Source organism: Pimephales promelas, chromosome 7, assembly GCF_988280905.1.
Source record: "Pimephales promelas chromosome 7, fPimPro1.hap1.1, whole genome shotgun sequence".
Lineage (NCBI taxonomy): Eukaryota > Metazoa > Chordata > Actinopteri > Cypriniformes > Leuciscidae > Pimephales > Pimephales promelas.
Window position 1 is genome coordinate 26,918,204 of NC_142775.1, and position 24,224 is coordinate 26,942,427.

The window sequence follows — 24,224 nt, forward strand, 5'->3', positions numbered from 1 at the left end:
TATTATTGTAATACTACCGCAGTTATGTTGCAGTTCTACTGCAGTTGTACTCCAACTACTGTATACTGCAATAATGCAGTTTTTTCGTGTCCAAAAAACTGCATTTTCTACATGCAGTATTACTTCTAAAAAAACTGCAGTAATTTTTTGTAAGGGGCGGGAGCGGCAGCATCACCGTATCGCTCTTCACGGAGAGCGGACAAGGGCATCACATCTGCTCATATCCGTCTGACAAAGATATAAGTTTATCCACGACCACAGCAAACCGGTTATTTGACGCGAACTGGACAAACTGGTCTCACTCTTCCTCCTCCGCGCGTGGGCTCAATAGGCTGTTCGCGGTGGGAATTGTAGAGCGGCACAAGAAAGCGGAGACTCCAGCGTTTAACTCACTATTTCAGATTCATTCCTGACCGGCTGCTGTAATTTATTGGGAGAGAACCATCCAAAAGCTTTATTCAATCACATAAGCATCTCTTAAAAAACAGTCTGTTGTTCGAGGCTGGATAACCGTTTTACCACCGCGCGAAGGTCCTCTGCCTCGGGAGAATTTAACCGTTGTGGAGTCCGTATACGCACTTCCACGCTGTCCGAACAGGTGTACGCGTTCATTACTCTATCCGGGCTGATTTCGGAAGGTCTGAGTGACGATTAGGAATTTATACATCTTGCATTTCTCTGCAATACCTGGACTTAATCGCCAGGGCAGAAAACAGAAGAACTATGGATATCAATTGGTTTATTATAACCTTTGTTTTGGGTAAGTTATGTTTTTACTACATATTTCATCATGCCGTGACCTCACTGTTTAATGACCAATTGAGCTGATTAATAAGGTGCCCTTTTATTTCTTTACACGCACTTGTTGCAGTTTTCGTGTCATTTTTGATTAATGGTCCTGGTATTTGAGATGATACAATCACGCGTAGGCTACACGTTAATATCTCAACTATACCGAGACGTTTTTCGCTGCCTGTGGATTAATGTAAACCCAAGTTATACAGCTATGGAAGTAAATACTGGCATATTAAGTAGCCTAGTCTTTGATGCGGTCCATCTTGAAAGTTGCATCCGCTTGAACACAGTACAGTGATAGTAAATTGACCACTGATATTTCAGGTTATCTCAAACATCTACACACACACACACACACACACACACACACACACACACACACACACACACACACACACACACACACACACACACACACACACACACACACACACACATAGGCTATTCGGATATGGTGTTTGTACATAGTATGAGCAGCATTGATGTAAATGTGAATTAAATGTTTGGGAATCCATGCTTATCAGTGGTTCAGTCAGTGGCTAAGTTGATTGTGACCCAGGCAGCATGCTCAGAAATGTTTTTCTTTATTTTTCCCCCTACTTAGTTTGACAAACAGGAGGCAGCTGGGTGTCAACAGTTCTGGTCAGAGAGTGAGGTTTGTTTTGGGGTTAATGTTGGTTTAGAGAGCCCAGCAGGAGATTAATGTTCCTTTATGGGGGACATTAAATCAAGTATACACAGGAGTGCATTGATTGATTTGAGGGCATTACAGATCATTCCATTCTTAAAGGTGAACTCAGTATTTTTTAGCTAATTAGAAATGTTTTGAATAAAGAGAAATTAACAGAACTTTTGAGAAATGGCATTAAAAAAGTTCACTCACATGATTTGTGGATTTCAGGCATGTCAGTTCTCTAGAAAAAGTTGATTTTATTTACATGGAGCTGGTTGCCCTCTCATGGCATGGGTGCCAGGATTTTGACATCATATCACTGTTATGAAATTAATGTAGTTATGGTGCGTTCAAGTAATCTCAGACTGATTGCTTTTATGAGTCACAGCAATGTCATTATTACGAGTGGAAAACTTTTCTTTGAACCTTGAATTTTCAAGGTGGGAGCATCTTAGTTTGAAAACATATGGATGGAGCAACTGTAGTTGATGGTACATTTTATTGAAATGTATGAAATGATTTAATTTACAATAAAACTAGCTAAGTTCCATGAATAAATAGTAAAGATAATATTGTACAATTATGATAGAAAATACATAGATAACGATTCAGTGTTGAAACAAATTATGTTTTATTAACAAATTTTGGGAGGAGCATGTTCAGATAATTAACATAATTAACATGGGTGGAGAGCATTCAGTTAATCAACTTAGCAGACCTACCTCCTTTTGTTGACAGTTTATCAGCATCCCTCCCCCACCCCTTCTTCCACACTTCTAGTTCTAATCACTTCTATACATGAGGGGAATACTCTGAGTTTGGACACTCCAAATACAAAGCTTTACTCCATCTAATATGTACGTGTAAACTCGTGAAAAAAGCAAAAACACACCTGATTTGTACAGTTGTACCAACCTTGATGTATTTTTTGTTGAAAAGGTATATTGCCATCTTGCTCTGACCGAAGTGATTTGAGCAACACTGACCTTGTAATGATTACAATTCCAGGGAAGACTTGAACTCACAGTTACTGCTACTACTATTTATAACCACAACAACAATATAACCATGAAGAAATACTGATACTATTCTGATGGATAACTGCTAAATGTAAACAAAAAGTGCACCTTTAATTCACCCAACAACTTTCACCTGTATAACTTCATGTTTTAAATCTGAACCTACTACTTGAGGGCTGACACGTTTTACATTACGACACAGAAATGCACCTTGTCCCTGAAAGCCAGACATCACACACACCTGGATTCAAACTCACCTGTGTGACGTCAGAGGTGGTGTGTCATTGGGTTGATTAACACATTTAGTCACATAGGAGTGTGTGATTTAGTCAAAACAGATGTGTGTGATTCCAATATGACAGTTTATGATCTTTCTGTCTGACCTATTGATGATGAATCCATTGTCTAGGTTATACTCTGCTGGAAGACTGTGCTGGACAGCTGGAGCTCTGTGTTTGTGTTGTGAGAAAGCATGTTTTGCCCTTGAACTAGGTTAATATGACATTGCACTCAGACTTTTTCTTTGGATTAACCTAACCCCCCACAGATTGTCTCCCCCATTTCCATACGTATAAGTGGAGTCAGGATGAAACAAGCTGTTATTTCATAAATCATTACTCTTTTCCACATGCAAAACACTTTTCAAGTTGCTGTCAGCACTCATTCGCAGTATTTCCCCAAGTGTCAGTCACAGACAAAACCATTAATGTCTGCATTTACATAACTCCCTCCCCCATTAGTTTTGTCCCCTTTTTCTCCCTCATCACACACGCAAATACCGTCATACTCATTCACACAAACTCTCTACCTCCTAACAAACAACAGATGGCTGTACCCTCTTGGACAAGATGCATGTTTGTTCTGCAGGGCCAGGGAGGGGACTGGGTGAAAATGAAACATTGGTTACTGTTGGCTCTCATAATTTCATTTGAAAATCTGTTGAGGTCCATGATTTTGCGTTTGCTCTCAGCAGGTGGATTTGATCAAACGAACACTTTTGGTATTGCAATATTGTAGAAAACCAATTCCCTAGATCATCTTTGATTCATACTGGTTCTTTCGCTTTGAGTTTTTATTAAATTACATGCAAATGATCGTATTTCAGACAGTAGTGAACATCTTCTAAACATTAAGTGTGGACGCAGAGGAGCTCAAATGTTTTTGAGGAAACTTATAGAATAGAATAGAATAGAATAAATCTTTATTGTCCACCGGGTTGGAAATTTTTCTTTGGCTCACCGCAACATACAGTACAAAACAGATAAAAACATACAAATAATAAATAAACATTTCTCAGGCATAATAAAGAAACATTTCTAGATTAATAATAATAAAAAAAAAGTAAAAAAAAAAAAAAAAAAACTTGTTAAGAATAGATGTGCATGAACAGCTTATTTCCAGATGCACAAACAGTATGTTAGAGAAGCAAATATTTCACACAGGAGGAGAAAATATTCAGGTTCTCATTTGGAGTGAAATGCTTCCCACCACCCCCTGTTCCTGTGATATTCTCTAAAACTGCTCGCAAAACAGCAGGAGAGGCAATAAAGACTTTCCGAATTCACGCAAAGTTAATAGGCCCACAAACTGGTAAACACTACTGTAAAAAGCTTTTTTCATGGTATTGTCTCTGTTGTATTTATAATTAGCTTTCCTCACTCATGGGAAATGCTTTTTTTAGGACCATCATGTGACATGAATGCTTACATCTCAAGATGTTACACTTGTGGTATTCTGTGGATAGGTCCAGTTTGTATGTGTTAGCAGCTAGATAGTCTTGAACTGTGTTTATCTGATCACAGTGTAATGCAAAAACGTGGTACCCAGAAGAAATGTTATCCCTTTTGAAAAAACACACTATGCAAATTTTAAATACTTTCCATCCATTTTAATTCAGCTGTTTGAGCACCATAGAGGAGGCTGTCATAGAGAATGATAGAAAGGAAAAAAAGTGTGTGCTAGGGAGTGAGATTATTCAAGGTGTTTTTCTGAAGTCTTTATTAGACTCCCACTGACTCCGGCGCATTAGCCGAGCTTAGCTTCCCTGCATGAAGTATACCCCCCCCCCCACACCCCCCCGCCATGCTCTCATTTCCCAACACTCACTAGGCTGGCCTTATTAAAGCCTCACTGAGTGGATTTTAGTTTTATTAGAAATATAGAGGAAATTAAAGGTGCTGTAAGCATTTTCAGCCGTCTTACACCGTTTTGCTAACTTCAACTAAGCTACATGCCCTTGTCATGATCATACCCCCCTGAAGCATCATATCCACCATCTGCAATGACTGTTAAAAACATTGCATGTTATTGCAATATTTTTTCTAGCTCATCAAAAAAAGCTGTAACCAGTAAGCTGTACTTAGTATGACAAACAAGGCTATAGCTTTCTAACCAAAGGCAAAATGGTCACAAAATGGTGAAATATGTAATTAGCTTTGCTTATGTGTAATCACATTTCCACAATTAAGAATAAAAAAACCATCAATTAATTTTCTCCTATTTCTAATTCAGAATCACACAATGTTCTTTTATATTTATGGTAAAGCTGCTTGTTTTCAAACTTATTTATTAGCAGAAACTGGGAATATTGAAATATTAAATTAATTAACCATTTATTTAAAGGTGCTGAATGCAACGTTTAGCGAACTCTAGCGGTGATGTTTCAGAATGCAACAAGAGCGCTCGTGCTCAATCTCAAGAGCGAGCAATCATTCACTACCAGCCACACGGAGACTTTCAACGCAACGCGAAATTATCCAACACAGTCTCATGAAGATGCGTATCTATACCACGAGTGTCATTTCTCGTGGCATTTATACGCCAAAAGTGTTTTTTTCGTGTATATGGTACACACTAAAAAACCCTGGGTTAGGTTTAGGGGGGAGGGGGGTGGGGAGTTCGTGCGTATTATACGCAAAAAAGTGCGTATCATATGTACGCGAAAATCGCGTGCCATATACATGCAAAAACTGTTTTTGGCGTATAAATGCCACGAGAAATGACATTCGTGCCATAGATACGAACTTTCATGAGATCGGGCTGAATTATCACACATGCTGGAAACTAATGTAAACTCCCACTGCAGGTACAATAATAGCCTACTTTATTCAGCTTGACGTTGAAGTAATGCTCTGTGCTCGTACCATGATCATAATGTTACAATAAACTGCATTTAGCCTACATGTGATGTTATATAGCATAAGCCATTTCTCTAACTATTCGTGTATCTTTCATAATCAGCAATGTCAACATAGTTGAATGTATAATATGATAATGAAAACGGTTAGTGACCTAAACTGAACAGTTTCAGTGTATCAGTAAGATCGTAGGAAGTAACAATACTGTACTGAACGTGTCTGGAAATGTGTATAAACAATATGGTAGGGGGATGACGACATTAGTCAGTACGTTAGATCTAGTAAATAAAATAAGTTACATACTAAATGTTATACTAATGTTATCCTGGAACATTATTTTGTATTCATGTAATGTTGTAGTTTACCTTGTTATTTCACTTGAGTTTACTATGTTGATCCGCGTTTTCGCTTGGAGTCGATCAGATTCACGTTTTGCCTGACGAGCTTGAGCAGATAAAACTTTTTTAGTTTTTTATATTTATGTGGAGTTTGTGTTGGAGTCTGTTGTGCTGGAGGCATGACGTATTGGGGGGGTTATCAGACTCCATGTCGTCAGCTGAAGTGCCGTTATTCGCATGATAGACTGTAGGATAGAGAGGCTCGGGACTCGGGAGCGCGCATGCACGTCACTTCTGATGGATTTCGCAGGAAATCCGACCTGGAGACCTCGCATATAAATAAGAATATTGGCCTTCAGAGGTAATGGCAAAACCCGAAAAGTGGATCGTTGCAATGTGTGATTACAACCCCTTCAAACACAGGCAATCAAAAAAGGATTCATTTTATAAAAAATAGTTACATATAGAACCTTTAAATTATGATTTTCATTTAATGTCTTTTTAGCATTTATAATAAGAACCACTGCCATAGAGAGATTCAAATTGTGTATCCTTTTGAATTTTTTTTTTAATTATAGGGTCCTATTATGATTTATCACTTTTTCAACTTTAGTTAGTGTGTAACATTGCTGTTTGAGCATAAAAAGATCTGCAAGGTTACAAAGCTCAAAGTCCACTCCAAATAGAGATATTTATTTCACAGAAAACACTTCAAGAATTATAGCAAATGGCTTGTTGGGACTAAGTCACAATGTCACTCATTTAAATAATCCCTGCCCACATAATATGCAAAAAAGGGGCATTGTCTTTATAAAAGGGGGTGAGGGCTGGTTGGGCTGCACTAGAGAAAACAAAGACCTGCTTTAGCGCCTTGGTGCCATTCGGGATGCTGTTTTTTTTTTTTCCACCACGGGTGCAAAACCCCTTTGTTTGGTTTTTTTAAGGTAGACAAACTTAGAAAAGTGTGATTTAAATCTATTTTTAACACTGTTCCTGAACATTTTAACCCCAACGTTTATCTGTGTGCTGCACATTTTACGGAGAACAGCTTCCAGAACCTGAGTAATGCTGGTTACACACAAAAGCTTCTCCTTAAAAACTGCAGTTCCCACTTCGTCAGGACAATCAGTTGTTTATGGATAACAACCTGTATGTTTTATTATTTGTTGTTGTGTTTTATATTATAACTTTTATGTTGTTACTACGATGTAAACAACAGGAAAGCTGTTTGGCTCCACTAACCTGCTAGCTAACATTACAGTGTTGATGTAGTGTTTAGCTACGGGGCTCTTGCTTTTGTAAGACTGTTCACAGTTCTTACCACTCTGAATGTCCTGTAAAATCCTGTTCTTGCAAAGGTTCTGCACAATCCTCCTGTTCACAAAGGTTCTCTCAGCGTCTGAATCTGGCTCGAAGGGGTATGAGAAAAGCAGAGCAGATGAAACCTGAGCAGATGAAACTCGCGGTTATGGTAAGGGATGTGACTTTACAGAACACACGCAAAGTGGTGCGCCAATAACAACACACTGGGCCAGCTAACCAATCAGAGCACATTTTGTATTTTGGAAGGAGAGGTTTCAACAAAACAGAAACTAAACAGTGTTTAAGACAGACTGGAAAGAGAGGTGCTGCAATAATGGAAAATATGTAACACAATAATGTGTTTTAGAACAGTCAAACATGAAAACCTATTCTAGTACATCCCAAAAATAAAATTAAGACTTTGTAAAACGGCAAAATGCGACCCCTTTAAAAAAAATGTGGTGGCATAGATAGAAAAACCTGGCTCACTCCAAAACTTCCACCTTCCAAAGACCTGTCAGCAAAATTCATCTCAGACAGGGTTTCTGATTGGTAACAGAGCCTAGAGCTGTCACAGAGACAGATTGTCATTACTCAGGACACCCAGTGATGTGAATCAGGTAGAAGATTCCAGAAAATGTAGGCAATCAAACCTAGCACAGTTGTGGTCCTGTTGTGGTATACATATATATATATATATATATAAAGTTTAAAATTTATGGATGGATTTGGTCAGAGCGGGGAGGACAGACTGGTTGACCGCTGAAACAGTAATGCTTTTTCTATAACCCTGCCATGTTAGCGCTCTACAAAGCCATCAGTGCTGTTTACACCCAGTGTTCAACTTCAACACAATGCAGTTAAGAGTCCCAGTGGTGTGTAAGATTCTTGTAGAACACACATTGCACAGATGCACACTGTGTTCATAGGGACATGGTCATTGCACTCTTTCTAGAGAGGCTATTTACACCTCCCACACAACACTCTGCTATCTTGCCATGGCTCTTCAGTGTTACTCTGTTGTTGCAGGACATTGTCGTTCTTTTGAAAAACTGATAATACCATGACAGTTGAAGGAACTCTCAGCTGCCTGACTCCCGAATGACCTGTTGCTCCAGAATGCTGATCCATGAATGTTTAGCCATGAGTGTATAACCAGGGTCCTAGGCTCCTATTTATCATCTGTCTGATAGGCTTACATCCTGTGTACGTTCAGGACTGCCTTGAGATGAGGCCAGCGCTACACGTGTTTATGCATTCATGGCATACTGTTCATTTTCCACTCTTCGGGAGAACCATGGTGAAGATCTGTATATACACTTAAAAAAGCAATTACTTTTTACAATGTAAGCTTTTGAATTATACATAATAAAAATGTGAATTAGCCTACTTTGAATCAACACAATAACCAATATTCTTAAATCTTGTACCAACTAGTCTAAAAGAGTTGTCTGAACAAACAATTGCATGTTGAACACTATTGGTCCCAGTATGCAAGCTCCCAGTATGCAGTGTGTGTATGTGATGATGTAAAGGGCTTATCTTTTTACATGATGTTTGTTGATTGGTGGAAACTATTGGACATAGACCTAGTATCATATTTAAAAATATGGTTAAGAACATCAGGCCTGGTTTCAGATGGGATCAGACATACAAGTTTTACTCTCAGGTTCTTTTTTTGTAGTTTATTTTTAGTTCCTTCCCTGTGCATTTGTGTGTGCTGGTAGGTGTGTGCTTGCCTGAAGTGGCTCAGATTAGATCTAAACAAAATGGAAAGTAGGGGGTTGGAGTTGGTAAGCTCTTTTCTCCACCCCTTAGCTATTATACATGATCTTCGTAGTTGGCTCTGATCCTTGCCTGGCACTGGCCTCTGGCTCTTCCACATTTACAGAAAATCATGGAAGACCAAACCACCTCTCAAGATCTGACCAAGAAACTGAGGCATAAGTCTTTCCTGCATGTTGTAACTCATTCAAGTTGTTTTGTGTGTTGCAGTGACTTTGAATTTCTCTTTAAGAAATCTCCCCCTCCTCCCCCGACCTCCAAACAGCTGAGAACACACACAATTGCATGACCCCCAAACACCCACACCCCTAAATAAAGCCTTCCACTCACCCAGACAAGACATTTAAACAATTTACTAGTGCCTAGGGGTGAGTGATATGACCAAAATCTTATATCATGCTAATGATATCACAATATATATATATATATATATTTTTTGCTTTAAATAAGGCTTTTATGATATAAATATTTCACCCCATTGAAATTTGAGAATTTTTGTCACCAATTTAAATTATCACAAAAACCTAATATAGCCCAAGTAAAAAAAAAACAAAACAAAAAAAAAAACAAGTAAACAAGTGACAAAATTTATCTCAAGACAGCGTGCCATGCACATATAGTGACTTGAGTTCTCTGTCACTCCTTATTGCGCTTTAACAGTTTTAAAATTATTTATTTTTAAACTGCAATGCATGCAAATGATAAGCTTTTGGGCCTGCGCAGCAATGTCACATGAACTTAAACGCAATAGAGACAATAGTCGTGTAGTGGTGTGGAGCTACACTGGTCTCACGGTTCAGTTTGATTACGGTTATCATGTTTTGGTTGAATGAAATGTTCATTTTAAAGTAGCGCTCATTCATCAGTGTATGATGTTACCATTATAGATGGTACCGAGTCCGCTGTTGAAGGTGACGAATGATCATCCATTTATAATCACACGTTACAACAGAATAATTGTAATTTGACCATCAGGTATGGATACTTAAAAAATTATTGGGCCAGGTGAATAATTAGTTTTTGGCTGTGGATTCGGGTGTTGTTGGAGCTCATCTGCTCTGCCAGGCGTTAACAGCTCCGGGTGAAAACGGCTAAGGTGGTTTATCAAGTTAGTGGTATATTACCTCCTGCATATTCTATTTGTGCGTGACATGAGCAGGTAGTGCTTACCATGTTGTTCATAAAAGCTGAAATGTGCTCAGTTGTAGGCTTTTAAAGTAGTTAGAACATTTTTAATTACTCGCACTCACATCTCACCTCAAATGCCTCTCAGTGCTACCGTGACAAAGCACATATGTGACAAATGTCATCAGAAAAGCGTCAGTAGGCTTACACTATATATGGTCTATTACTGAACCAATACCGAACCGTCCTCGTCTGCATCGCGATGTATCGTAGAAACGATTAATTTCGTCATCCCTACAATCGTGCCAACCGGTATACCGCCTACACCTATATATGCTATATTTAACAACATTTTTTCGGTAGTAGCTCTTCTGCCCGTTTTTATAAGATGGAAAAAGTCTCTGATATCCCCAGAGTGTGTAGGCCTATGTGAAGTTTTAGTTCTAAATATCCCACAGATATTTTTTTTTTAAATTGCATGTTAAAATTGCCACTAATTCACAGCATCATCAACTTTGATGTCGGGAGAAAATTAAGACTCTTATGTTCACTCTTCGTCCAACAACAAAGCACCTGAATTGCTTAGAGGACATTCTTGTCGTTAAAGCTGCTTCTGCCTGATTAAAATGGTGGACAGGGTTGAACTAGCTCAGAGCGTTTTCTTTTTGCTAATATGGCAGAATCTGTCAGCAGTTGTGGGTGGGGCCTGTACAAAGTGATGTCACTTTGCCCAGAATCTGCAAACGGCTTGTTCTGAGACACTGCTTGTCATTTAGCCTATTAGGATTAAAAAAAAGTAGGCTAATGGGTGTTTCTTATCATTGTAGGATGGCTTTGTATACACACTTAATTATGTTTAAACACCATGTAAAACTATAATAGTTCCACTATAGGGTTAGGGTCACAAGCTTCTCTCACATTCAGATGTACTGTTTCTAAGGATGTACAGAAGAGATGCTGCAGCAGCTACACCATCACCATCCAAAAATGCAGAAGATGACACTGGGCAGCTTTTTCAAGAAGTCCTACTCTGTTGCTATTTAGGGTTTTACAGACCAACAGGCTATTGAAGCTGAACTGAACCCCCTGGCATGGTGGAGCATCCACTCAGCAACTTCTGGCAAAGCGGTACCTGTGTATTCCTGCCACCAGCTCACCCTCAGAGCATGCTTTTAGCACTGGTGGTAATATTGTGTACCCTTCCCTAACTAGCAGTCTGATTCAGGACAGTTTGTAGTAGCCCTACTCTGCCAATTTTGGTGAATCTAGGTTGAAAGGTGAGTATTTAAAATTTTGTCTAGAGTTGAGATATTGAAAGAAACCTTGGCCAAATCGTTTGACTTTATTGTGGTACGAGTTCCTGTATGCCTTTATACCAAATACTTCCAATAGTCCTGACTTGTCTCTGTGTAAGGTCCTGAATACCAGTCACAGAGCCACTAATAATTAGCATCTGTCACTCCTGAAACTGCTTTTGGAAGTAGACGAAAGCCTGTCTCTCTTGAGAAACACAACCATTACTGCTTTAGCAAACCCTAAGCATCCGAGTGATCACACTTTAAAGGACAGAATAAAGCAGTCAATCAGGAGCTGGGCTTCATTAACTCTGGTTAGTAACTCTGGTGTCTGATTGGTTTTCTTTTAGAACAAACAAGTGAGTGAATGGGCAAAAATGGCAGGGTTGGAACGAGGGTTTAGAGGAAAAAGGCTTCTACTTTAGGCCACAGTGCCATTCAAAGACAGAACATGACTGACAATTCCTAAAGACGTCAGTCAGAAGAGACTTAGTTAATTGATAATTAATTGATTCCTTTCTAATATTTTTCTTTATGCCCAAACATGCAGATTGAGATTTTGAGTTAAAATCTAAAAGCTGTCATTCACACAAGATACTCAAGTTTGGTTTTGCATGGGATTCTAGGTCATTTTTGTTAAAAATTATCAGTCATTAATTGACTTGTGATGATCAAGTGCTTTAAAATGTGTCTACTCGCCCCTCTGTGCTGCCATGTAAACAAAATGGGGCAATGGAAAGGGGGTAGGGAAGAAGTGCTCCTTTAGCAAGTGGGGAGATGGTCTGTGGGTGGCTAGACTAGACACTTAACAGACGGGAGTGGATTGGTGATCCCAGTGGGATGTGGGGGTACTGCTAAAGCATGGTCGACTGGTCACACACTAAATATTTTAGCATGTCCACGGGACTGATGGATGGAACTGTGGAGTGCAGTGTCTGCAACCTGCTCATGAATAATTCAAAGAGGGACTTGAGGAACAGTGAGAAGGCCGGTAAGTCTTTGAGTGGGGGTTGATGAATAAATGGAGTCATAAGATGGGGTGCATTGAAGAGACAGATTGTTCTTGGTCTTAGTGATTGACCGTAAGTAGGACACATTCCTGTCAAGTAGGGGTTGGGTGGGTTTGGGTGCTTTAGTAACACACTGCATTATCCATCATTTCATTTCTCTGAGATTTTAGGGGTTCAGTACGTAATTGTACACATTTACAAAGAACCAGAAATGTCGTACTTGCCTAAATTAAAACTTAAGTTGAATTTACTTGACAGCCCTGTTATGTCAGTCGAGACATTACCGTTTCCACCTGCTATTAACATGCATGTTAAATGCATCTTCTGCGACTGTGACCACTTTTGTTTGGATATTGTCAAGACACTCCTCTCTTGCTTTGTCACTCTATAACCCTCCCCCCCTCCCTACTTACTCTTCTTCATTGTGCTACATCTAGGGCTCCAGCAGGTGAGGTTACTTCTGAAGTAGTGCAGCATTGGTCATAAATTTGAGGTCATTAACCTGTTTGTGGCACATGTGTAATTTAAGGCTCTTGGGGGAGACCCCTATGTGCTCACTTACTGGAAAATGATACATAATCTGACTTGCTAATAAAAGGCAAGTGAATCTGCTAAATTCCTGCTAAGTTCCTGTTGCTCTATTTGAAGAGCATGTCTCTAGCAGCATCATGGGTTTGATTCTCAGCGAAGGTATACTGATTAAATGTATAGCCTGAATAACACAAATTGTAAATTTACAGACTCACTTTAAGATGCAGAGAAACTGAGTTTTTTTTCTGTTGTCACTTCTCCTTTCCTGACAATACAGTAAAATTAGCAAGTGGAAGCTACAGTATGATTAATATTGATCTAGACTGAAATTAACTAGTAAATGAGCTAGCCAGATCAATAAGCTACATTTAAAGCATGCAGTTTGAATCACTGCTGACAATTTGAATCTGTTGGTCACTTCCTTTGCCTGCAACTCTAATGACATTTACTGCTTCCTATGCCTCAGGATTAAGTGGAAGCTGAAAGAAGTATCTGTGTATTGTGAAATACAGTTTGGGCTTTCGGCTCCCTCATTTATCTTCTGTGTCCTGTTATAATATGATGCAATAAACAGTTTTTGGAAAGACCTCTGTGCTATGTTTCTTGTTTTGATAATGAGAATGGTCTACTTAATGGAAGAGTACACAACATTGACCCACGACTCAACTCTGATATCCTAAAGTCTTTGTAAATGTGTGCAATGAATATTTAAAATGTGTGTATCAGATGTGTAGACATCAACCTCTCTGTCTCACCTTTGTGATACACTGGGAAGCGCTAAGTGTTAGATGGCTACATGGATTATTGATGGAGAAAACAGTGCCCAGCTGAGCAGCAGATGGTTCTGTGGCCTGTATATAATCTCTGATTGGCTGTGTTTGCATTAGTGTTGTCACGATACCGGAATTTCAACTTCAATACGATACCTTGAAAAATATAAATTTTTGATATCCTGGAGAAAACTGCCATAACTGCCATTACTAATGTGCTCTTTAAATAACAATACACACACACATATATATATATATATATATATATATTAGCAATATTATATTTGTTATTTAAAGAGCACATTAGTAATGTGGGCCTATAGGCGAGTCCACAACGCGCATACACTCTGCTTATTACACACACATGTAGGACACAAACTAGCCAAATATAAATATATTTTATATATATTTTATTTTTATATATTTTACAAATGAAAGGATCACAATGTAAAAGATTAATATTGTGATATGGTGGAATCCAGCTTGTCCCGTAGATATGCTTGCCTGCTGTAACCTTGTTCACGAGCAGATTCGTTTGCGCTCTGGAGACACGTTCAGTCAGCAAATTTTGTCATGTAAATAGCAATCCGCCAAGGCGCGAGCGCAAGTGGCTTTTAAATGGAATGGGAGATGAGAATCTGTGTGGTTTATTTCACGTTACACCCAAAGCACACCCACTACTCATTAAGTGAATAGGGACAACCCTTAAAATAGGGCCCAACGTCTGTAAACTCTTGCATTACCAAGGGAACGACTGGCGCTTGCAGCCATTTGATAGACATGCGCTTGCAATGACATTTCAAGTGGCTGTTATTATCACATAATTAAGGCTAGAGGTCATGTCCACGCTGCTGGCCAATGGAGGTCGACGTCCGCACCTGGCGGCCATCTTGTCACAGGCAGCTTGCTCACTCGTAACATTGTGTTAATGGTGCATGTACTTTTTTAGATAACCAAAACTTGCTAAATTAAAGGTTTGGTTTTTCATAAACGTCAGAAATGTAGTTATGACACTGCACACTTTGAATAATAATCAAAGTATCAATAAAAAATCATCCAGAATTATAGCCACGTTAATAGCGTTTGTAGGAAACCAAACCATTTGTAAATCCCTCAAGAGTTCAATGAGATAACCGTTTTTGTGTTTGTGCTGATCACTCAAATTACATCAGGTACCAGAAAGCTTGCCTGTGACAAGATAGCCCCCGGTGATGACGATAGAGACTCCGCCGTAAGACATCTAGCCTTTATTATGGATATCTATGGTTTATCAGCCCCACAATGGAAAATGAAAACCGAACCGTTACGGTTGGCACGGAACAGAACGGTTAGCCATAGATACACTATGTCGATGTCGTCTTGGGGTTCTAACCATGTGTCAAAACCGCCGCCATTTTGGAACAGGGTTCTTGTCATAGGAAGTAGCTAGGTAACTCTGCTATCTCCGCCTGTACTTCGAATTCATGGATTTTCAGACTTTTGTGCTGCTTATGGATGTTCACATGAACGAAATCTGAACTAGGAAGAATGTTTAAATTTTTTTTTTTCTTCTCTGTACTCAATGATAAATACATGTCTGACCATTGGAACGAACCAAGAAAGTAGAAAATTGCATTCATGGCGATTTATGGGAATTTTAATCCAGTTAGACCTTTGCCTACATTGATGCTTATGCTTTAAAGAGGAGGGGCTCCCCTGTTCCATGATGGCGGCTCTATTGACGCATTCGTTCCAATGAACTGCCGAAGCCAAGGCGACATCTAGTGTATCGGTTGTGGAAAAGCTGCCAATTATTTAAAACTGACTGCATTGAATACTCGGCAAGATGGTAATTTTGACTTTTTAAATACTTTCTTATGTATTTGACTGTTTAAGCGCAATAAGCCATGAAAAATAAGTCAAGTTGGTTCTCACAAGCTGTTTGAGGGGCGACTTTATGAGAGTGCCACTTATATAGATCAGACAACACATTCTCATCCCAAGACGTCATCTAACTGATGCTTTTGACCATACGTCAACATCCGACTTTTTAGGGTACCCTTTAACGTCAGTTAGATGACGATCTTAGGGCATCTTTACCTTTAGCGTCAGTTATATGACGCGGGTAGGTTTAGGTCTGGGGTAGGGTTAGGATTAGATAGTGTCATTTAACTTACATTAAAGGGAACCCTAAAACGTGGGATGTTGACGTATGGTCAAAAGTGTCAGATGACGTCTTGGGATGAGAACGGGCTGGATCAGACAAAGCGCGAAACCATGTGGGAGCGAGTAAAATTATTCACAATATAAGCACTATTTAACCAGAGAGAATGAGACCATGATGTGAGAGTGACAGAAGATGGATGTGTGTCAATTGACCGTCGGAGAGAGGAGAGAGCAAAGCTGGTATCGGTGAATCGATATTGCAGGAAAGGAGCATTGGCACCATTTTTCTATGCAGTCACTGTACTATAAATTAGGATTTGACTGATATACAGAATTGCAGATGTGTTTGTTTTGACCTTTGCCCTGACTCCAGCTTCTTATGCGTTTTAAGTATCCATTAAATGTAATAGATTGCATCTGCGTGAAAGAACTTGACTTTCCATTGAAGTCACACACATGTTTTGTATCAGGCCCAGACCTTTTAATTATGTTTAGGACCCTTGTAATTTTGAGTCAGACTCATGTTGAGCATCAAGTGTCCTGTTTTTGTACACATGCAAGTGTACGTAGTGAACCGTAGTAGCCAACACCTCCTGTTCTTGTGTCCCGAGGATGTTGTTCAGTTTATACAGATTGTGTGTGCATGAAGGCAGCCTAACACAAGCACTCTGATTCGTCTAAGACCCTGACCCAGAGTCCTGAAGAGAACCCCCTCTGCCCAACAAAGAAAAAAGCTTCAATAAACAGCCAGCTCCAAAATCCATGAACTGTCTTAACTTCAGGGTCGATGTTTTTGCTTCACTTCTGAAAATACACTGAATGGGTGACTTTAAATTCACAGCATGCTCGTCTTTTGAAAGAAATGAATCCGCGTTAAACAGAGGCCAGCTCTCTCACCTATTGTGTGCAACAGCAGGCTTCCTTTTGAAACGAAAGATGGAGAGGCTGTAGAGGGCTAAATTGTTACCAATTACAGGGATGGGGCACAGAATAGCCTTTACTCTTCTGTTTGTGTGATACATCCATTAAGGAGGAAGGGGCAGAATGCTCAATCCTAATGACTGGTTTGCCTGTGTTGGCCTTATAAGTGCTTTTTTTGCTTCACATTGGCTAATGCATCAGCATTTTAAAAGGCACATGCTAATGTAGACTTCAGTGCCTAATGTGGGATGCTGTCTTCACAAGTGCCAAGCACTTACATACAGTATGTGCATAGTGGGGACAAGCTAAACATCATTCAAAATATACTAGTCAGTGGGTTGACGGAATAACTAGTTGGAAAACATATAGTTAAACCAACACCAGATGCAACAGCGTGACATGATAAAAAACATCTTTTTCTTGTTATTGATTCATTTTTATTCATTTTTATTTTGCACTCATCCATTTCGTTATAAGTGCAGTGCGCTTGCAGAGAGGGTCCGCCCACACGCTTCTCTGATTGGCTGGTATCTGTGATTGATCTTGTTGTGACTAGGGTATCTGTTTACTCGAATGAGTCCATATTTGATTATTTATCTGGCTTGTTTTTTACACTAAGCAAAATTATAAACGCAACACTTTTGTTTTTGCCCCATTTGTCATTAGCTGAACTCAAAGATTTAAGGCCCTGTCCAGACAGAGACGTGTTTAACTGTATACATACAAATTGTGTGTCGTATTGGCATTTCGTCCTGATGGATCTGGCGTTTTGGGACACTGAAACAGCTATTTTTTAAACCAGGTCCCAGAGTGGATAAATCTGAATATGACACCCTTGCACTTAAGTGTGTAGGCTACAGCCAATTTTGTGAAAGATGATGTCATTGTGACGACTAGTCAGAACTGCTTGTATAATAATAATATAATATAATGCTGCAGAAGCTATTGAGCCTCTTGTATTCCTTTATTTATTATTTACTTGAATGCATTTTTATTTTATTTCTTTCGAATGCTGCTGGTCTGCTGTCTAAGACATTTCTAAAAACAGTCAGTAGTATCTGGTGTGACCACCATTTGCCTTATGCAGTGCAACACATCTCCTTTGCATCAAGTTGATCAGGTTGTTTATTGTGGCCTTTGGAATGTTGGTCCACTCCTCTTCAATGGCTGTGCAAAGTTATTGGATATTGGCAGGACCTTGAACACGCTGTCATGTAGGCCTCCCAAACATGCTCAACATGCTTCAAACATGCCTATGATGAATCCAGAAGCTGAATGGAAGGCACCTGAAGATTTCCATCCTCTTGGTTTTTCATTCTGGGTCCACTACAGCTGAGGCTTGGAGGAAATTGCCTTTCGGGAAATTAACTGGAAATAAATTAATTTGGTAGTATGTGAGCCTCTTTTAACAGGAGGTCTACAGCTGAAAGAGCCAAGCACAGCACTGCTGACTGGAGGCCCCATTTCTTCCTCAATTTCTCAACATTACCAGCACTCCCATGGCTGGTTTATTCCTCTTTATTCACATAAACAGTGAGTCGCCAGGCATGCTCATTTATGACACGTTTCATTTAAGAGCTGTGTTCCCTGTCAAGAGCTGTGTTCCCTGTCACACACATCAATCTGGTCAGTAGTCAACCAATTTACAAGCATTTACCCTGTTTGCTGCTGACCTTTTCATGTGCAACGAATGATTACCAGACAGTATACACGATGTACTATTACATGGGTTGCCGCCGCATACAATGCAGTATGAACTGTGTGTACACCCCAATTTATCACTGTCCCGGTGTGGATACTGTAATTCGGAATTACAGATTCGACTTTTGGAAGTATGACCAACATAATAATTTTTACCAGCAAATGTCAATCTGAACAAGTAAGTAACATCCACTTTTGTTCTGACCAACTAAGGGAAAAAAGCACTGCTGTAAATTGTGCTGATTAGATCTAACAATCGCTTCTCATATCGCGTCAATGTATAAATTATACTTTGTTCTCAAATTGTAAATGTTAGCACTGCATGACTACATTTAATGCCCTTCCGATATTATCCTCATTATCCACAGATATTATCCCCTTATCCGTTTTTGCATGGGTCTGGTTGCAGTCTCTTGTTTTCTGTAGCCACTCCGAAGTCCGAATAAAGTCTTCTGCATTTTACAGTGGGTGAATCTGTTGTCACTGGTGATTTTCGTTTGAACCTTTCTGGATCCGCCATCAAATCGATGTTTAATTATATCAAGTGCTGTGAGAAAAGGCTAAATCTTCACCTCCAACATCCTCACATGTAATATAGCCTACTAGCCGAGACACCTTCTTTGTGTACAGATGCGACATAATGACGTGAAGACATGCTCAAATTTCCCACGAAAATCCACCAGGAATTAAAAACATTATTACAAGCTTACCGTTTTGGTTCGAGCTAAGTCGAGCAGAGAGTTTTGAACACTGGCTGGTTATGTACTTGCACAAATTATTTTTTCAAATCATTTTTAACCCAAAAAGTTGCAGCTTTAACTTATTTTGATGAGTTAGAGCAATGTAAATCTTTTACAGTGTATGGCTACAAAGGGATTGATTTTAAAGAAAAAAAAATCTCTCAATAAATTAGTCAACCTTTCCAATCAACCATCTTGACCCAGTTTTGCTAGCAACCTCATAAAATATGTCGCTATTTGCAAAGCTTGTCATGTTGAGGTCAAAGCCAATTGCGATGAGAGTCTTGTGAAGGGTCCTTTGCATGGTTTATCACCTTCTATGACATTTACAGTATCTAGGCCTACTGGGTTGAAAGATAAAACGCTCAGGTGTTATTATGACTTTATTGTAGAAGAGCGAGTGTGATTTTATGGTAATTAGACTTCCCTGTCTCCTGGAGGGTGCCTGTGTGTGTCTGTCCGCGCCTCTGTTTGATTTAAGTGGAGCACGTCCAGTGGATTTTCTGCCCCGTGCTTGTTATCCCTCTCGGCCAGCCATATCTAGCGGCACAGGTGTTTATTCAAGCACAACGCACCACTTTGTTTGAGCATGTTTGCACATTTGCTCTTTTCTCTGTGTGGATACAATGCAGTTGAAAGATGTTAAACAACGTTTGCTCTGTAGATCTCCAAATTTGGGAGTTTGTATTATGAGAGCGTTTGAAGTAACTTCTTTGTGCACCTATAGAGAGAATGGTTTACACAGAAACGGGGCTTTCTTGTTAACTCGTGTGAGTTACAGTGAGTCCCAGACACTCCAAGGTGCACGAGAAGTGGGATTATCCACAGCCGGTTTAAGAACATGGTGTCACATTATAATGAAGCTGTGAGATTGTGCCTCTGTGGAGGAGATGTGGCATGCTTCTCACTGGATTAGACTAGTTCTTTATTCCCCTTTTCTTTGCCGTGTGCATAATCCTCACACACACACACACATCCCATGCAAATGTTTGTCCTGGTTCCCACTCTCAATGGGACACTGCATTTAGAGTCCAGCAATCACAAGCTAGATAGAAACGAACAGTATGTCGGCTCGGTGAGTTGAATAGATTTAAATTGGCAGCAGAACCAGAGCAGGTGAAACTAGATATTAGATGTGGGTTAATGCCGTGTTAGGATGGGCAGCTGTGGTCAGAACGTAGTTAGAACGCCTCTGATGAGGGATTTAGGACCTCATTTTCTGCCTACGTGAGCCGTCGTTTCACTTTGAAGTCTCTCTGAGCCCGTTAAACCTCGCTGAAAGGGTTCAAAGATCTCTGAGACAGACACACGCAGCAGGGATTCTCACATGTGGTCACGGTCAGAACGAACAAGGAGGGGGAGGGTTAGTGAGGAGAAAAAAACAAGGGAATCTGATTCTGACAGAAAAATACAAATGGATAGAGAGAGTGATGTTGCTCTGTCTGAAAGGATAAAATATGGTGTTTGACTTCGTTTTAGGTTGCTTCAACTCCTCTGAACATATATGTTTAGCACTAAGTGATGACATTTTTATGAGCAGTCGTGTGTGGACCTCAATTTGCTGCCATCATCTTACTGACTGAAGCAAAACTCTACAAGCACTAACAGAACTGCTCTTTGAAGAGGTATATGGGCATTATGTACTTAAAGGATAACTTGTGTCAAAATGAGAAGTCTGTCCTCTACCTCTTGTCTTTTGAAATCCATATGAGTTTCTTCTTCTTCCTTTGAAAATTAAATTAGTTATTTGTGGGCCATTTGTGAGTGTGTCCACCATTAAATAAAAATAAAAAGTCTCTTAAAATCTAAGACAGTAATTTATATGCGAAAATGAGTTTTTACGTGCATTATGAGACACAGTTCTTCGCCTGTATTTGATACGCAGTTCATTTGAGTATAATAAACAAGCATCACTAATTCTACCCAAACGTATAATACACACGCACCCCACACCTAAGGCCGGATTCACCTAATAACGCGTAGAAAACGCTGGGCGCGCCGCATTCTCCATTCTCCAGGGCAGTTGCGCTTCAGTTGGTTCTTGTCACATGACCTATTCTGTGCGTATGGTGCGCTTGCGGTATTCTGAAAAGTTGAGATGTTTTTATCTCGACGCGGCGCGGACACGCATGGAAAAAACGAGCGCGTCGCACCGCGACTGCATCGCTTCCATTATGAGCGTGCATACCGCGCGCCTACATTTGAAATAACGAACTTGAGCGCGCAAAAGACGCGATATGTGAACCGGCCCTAACCTACCCTAACCAACCAATGCGTATCATATGTACGTAAAAATTTTTAAAATAAATTACACGACAGTACACATGCGTGCTATAAAGACGCATTTAGTGTGATCGGGTTGAATAATGACAGAATACATTTTCTTTTTGGCTGAACTATCTCTTTAAATTAACTATTCCTTGTTACTGCCCATTGTTACTGAAATACTATACAGAGACTTCTCACAGTTTCACTCAGTCATATATTTCCCTCTGGTCTCAGAGGCTCAATTTATGGACCATCTACAGTGCCTGCAATGCTTTGTCACTGTGGTCATTTCTTTTAGCATCGGTCAGACAGCGAGGCGCCATGTTTTCTGTCCTGCAGTGGTTCTTAAATGCCCTTCTGGAGAAAGAGACTCTTACTTGCCTTGGCAGACAGCTCTCCAGAAATGGATTCAATTGTGAAACCCATCCCACAATTCACCAGGACACGATTAAAATTTGGTCTAAAATCGCTTGCATTCCTTTGGGCATCCTTTTTAAAATCGTGCTTATAGCATTTATTTCATTTAAATAATATCAACAGCACTGTTTGAGTTTCTGGGAAGATTTTGTCTCATCTTAAGGGCCTTGAGCAGTGATGTTTCTTAAATTATGTCACACTCAGAATGCAAATCCCATTAAACTGCGCTTTTGCAAAAAATAGAGTAAAAAAAAAAAAACAGAAAGAATTCAAGTTGGATTTATGAGCTCAAGGAATGAAAAAGTATCCCGAGACTGAGGGCCTGACAAAACAGCACAATGAAAGTGCTGGAGGGGTGAGGAATAAAGATGGAGTAGCTTTGCATATATTGTAAATATGGCTCCACACACCCAGAAATGTGTTCCATTTTATATCGTTTTTTCGACTGGCTGGTGCAGCTCTGTGCATGAGGCTGTTCATTTTTCATCTAAATGGCCTTTCCGGGTATGCACGCTCCTGCTCGGAGGTGCAAGTCGATGGACTGCCAGTGTGATGGAAGTGAATAGGAGACTGAAAGAAAGAGTCCAGCATGCATTAACTTAAAATGTTATACTATGGTATTTTTATTTTAGAAAGGGAATTGTGCCTATAAGACATGCCGTTTGTCCTAATGTCTCACTTAAACTTTATTTTTTTGCTAGAATGCATTTTTGCCCCGACCCAGTGAGGCAACCATGCAGCGCTTGAACAAATTACATCCACAGTCTACTGGCGATGTTGTTCCATACTACTCTGTGGTCCTACAGTCTCCTAATGCATACCTATTTTACATCATTTGGTTTATCATGATGCTCTGTGTACCTCTCTTTATTTCCTGCTGTCCTGTTCTGTTCTCTATCCTAGAAGATGCAGCCTGTCTCCCTCTCAGGATATTACATGCTACATGTTTTTCTTCAGACACCACATCTGCATATGACCCTCTTTCTTATACTACACACACACATACACAGAGTCCCTAGATTACTTTCTTGAATATAGACTCACTTCCTGCATATCTGACCACATTTCATTGTTCATTTTTTTCTGTCCTGTTCTGGTTGGGGTTTCTCAATACTTAAGAATAACATGCACAACATATTTTTGGTTGGATAATACATTTTTAAAGGTATAGCGGAGGATTTTCTTTTTCCGGGTGGGTAGTCTATACTATTGGTCCACCTAAGTGTCAATCATTCTGGTGATATGTTTACGTAAGGCCGTCGTAGGCTACGTGCTCATCCCTATGTAGTTTTCACTTTCAGGTGTATTATGTCGGAGTTACGGTTTCAGCCATTCCTTTGAAAATGGCTGAGGGTCGAAAGAGAAAAAATGTTTTACGAAGTGTATGATAAGAAGAGAAAGGCCGCAGAATATAGAAACAAGACCAGAGTGATTTTGGGTGAATATCAAACGCTGGCGTGCGCTAAAAGTACAGGTTGGGCTTCTCACTGATGCCGCAGTCGCGAAGATTCTACCAGACAGGTAAAGTTTGTCACGCTATTTGGAGAAATCCATTTAAAATCACTAGTAAAAGTTAATGCAAGCTATAATGCTAGCCCTGGCACGAGTCATGCACCGCATAGACACGGTAAACATCTCAATTTGTCTAAAGTAGCCTTTTGACCAAAATGGTAAATGGTATCACGCTGAAATATTCTAAAACCTTGTGTGTTCATATTCTAAAACCTTGTGTGTTTATAATTACACAAATGCAACAAGCTACTTCTCCATATGCAACTATGTATAAAAATAATGTATTAACAATGAGAGATATTAGGTTAAGGACCAACGTCATAGCACTGCTTATATGTTGCCATGTAACGTAATTGCGATTTGCAAAATAGTTTCCTCAGAACGTATTTCGTGTGATACAGGGTTGCACATATCATGTCTTGAGTCCTCGGTCACTCAATCGATCAGTATAATAAGTAAATAAAACACGGAAGGGCATTTGACATGTTGTCTTTTTTATGAATATTTTTGAGTTAGTTTAGAATTTGCAACATAATTGTGCAAGGCGTAATAGACGTTCCCTCTCGGGAGCAAGAGTGTTGTGTTTGTGCATGTGCATTTTTTTTTAAAAATTGGAGAGGGCGGGTCTTCTCTAAAATTCAGAAAGATCCTCCGCTATACCTTTAATTAAATTATTGTTTAACCCTGTTTAAAAATTTGGGGTTTAAGATTTCATTTTTTTTTTAAATTACTATAAACAG

The 24,224-nt window shown here is 39.6% G+C and overlaps 1 protein-coding gene across 1 annotated transcript in view; it reads left to right on the top strand.

The window, feature by feature from the left end:
• Nucleotides 1–159: 159 nt before the first annotated feature.
• igsf3 (immunoglobulin superfamily, member 3) overlaps nucleotides 160–24,224 on the top strand; it is a 193,589-nt gene continuing 169,524 nt past the window's right edge. The window contains exon 1 of the mRNA XM_039652012.2: nucleotides 160–760. Within this exon, the coding sequence (XP_039507946.2) occupies nucleotides 724–760 (37 nt within the window). The 5' untranslated portion in view covers nucleotides 160–723. The remainder of the gene's footprint in view (nucleotides 761–24,224) is intronic.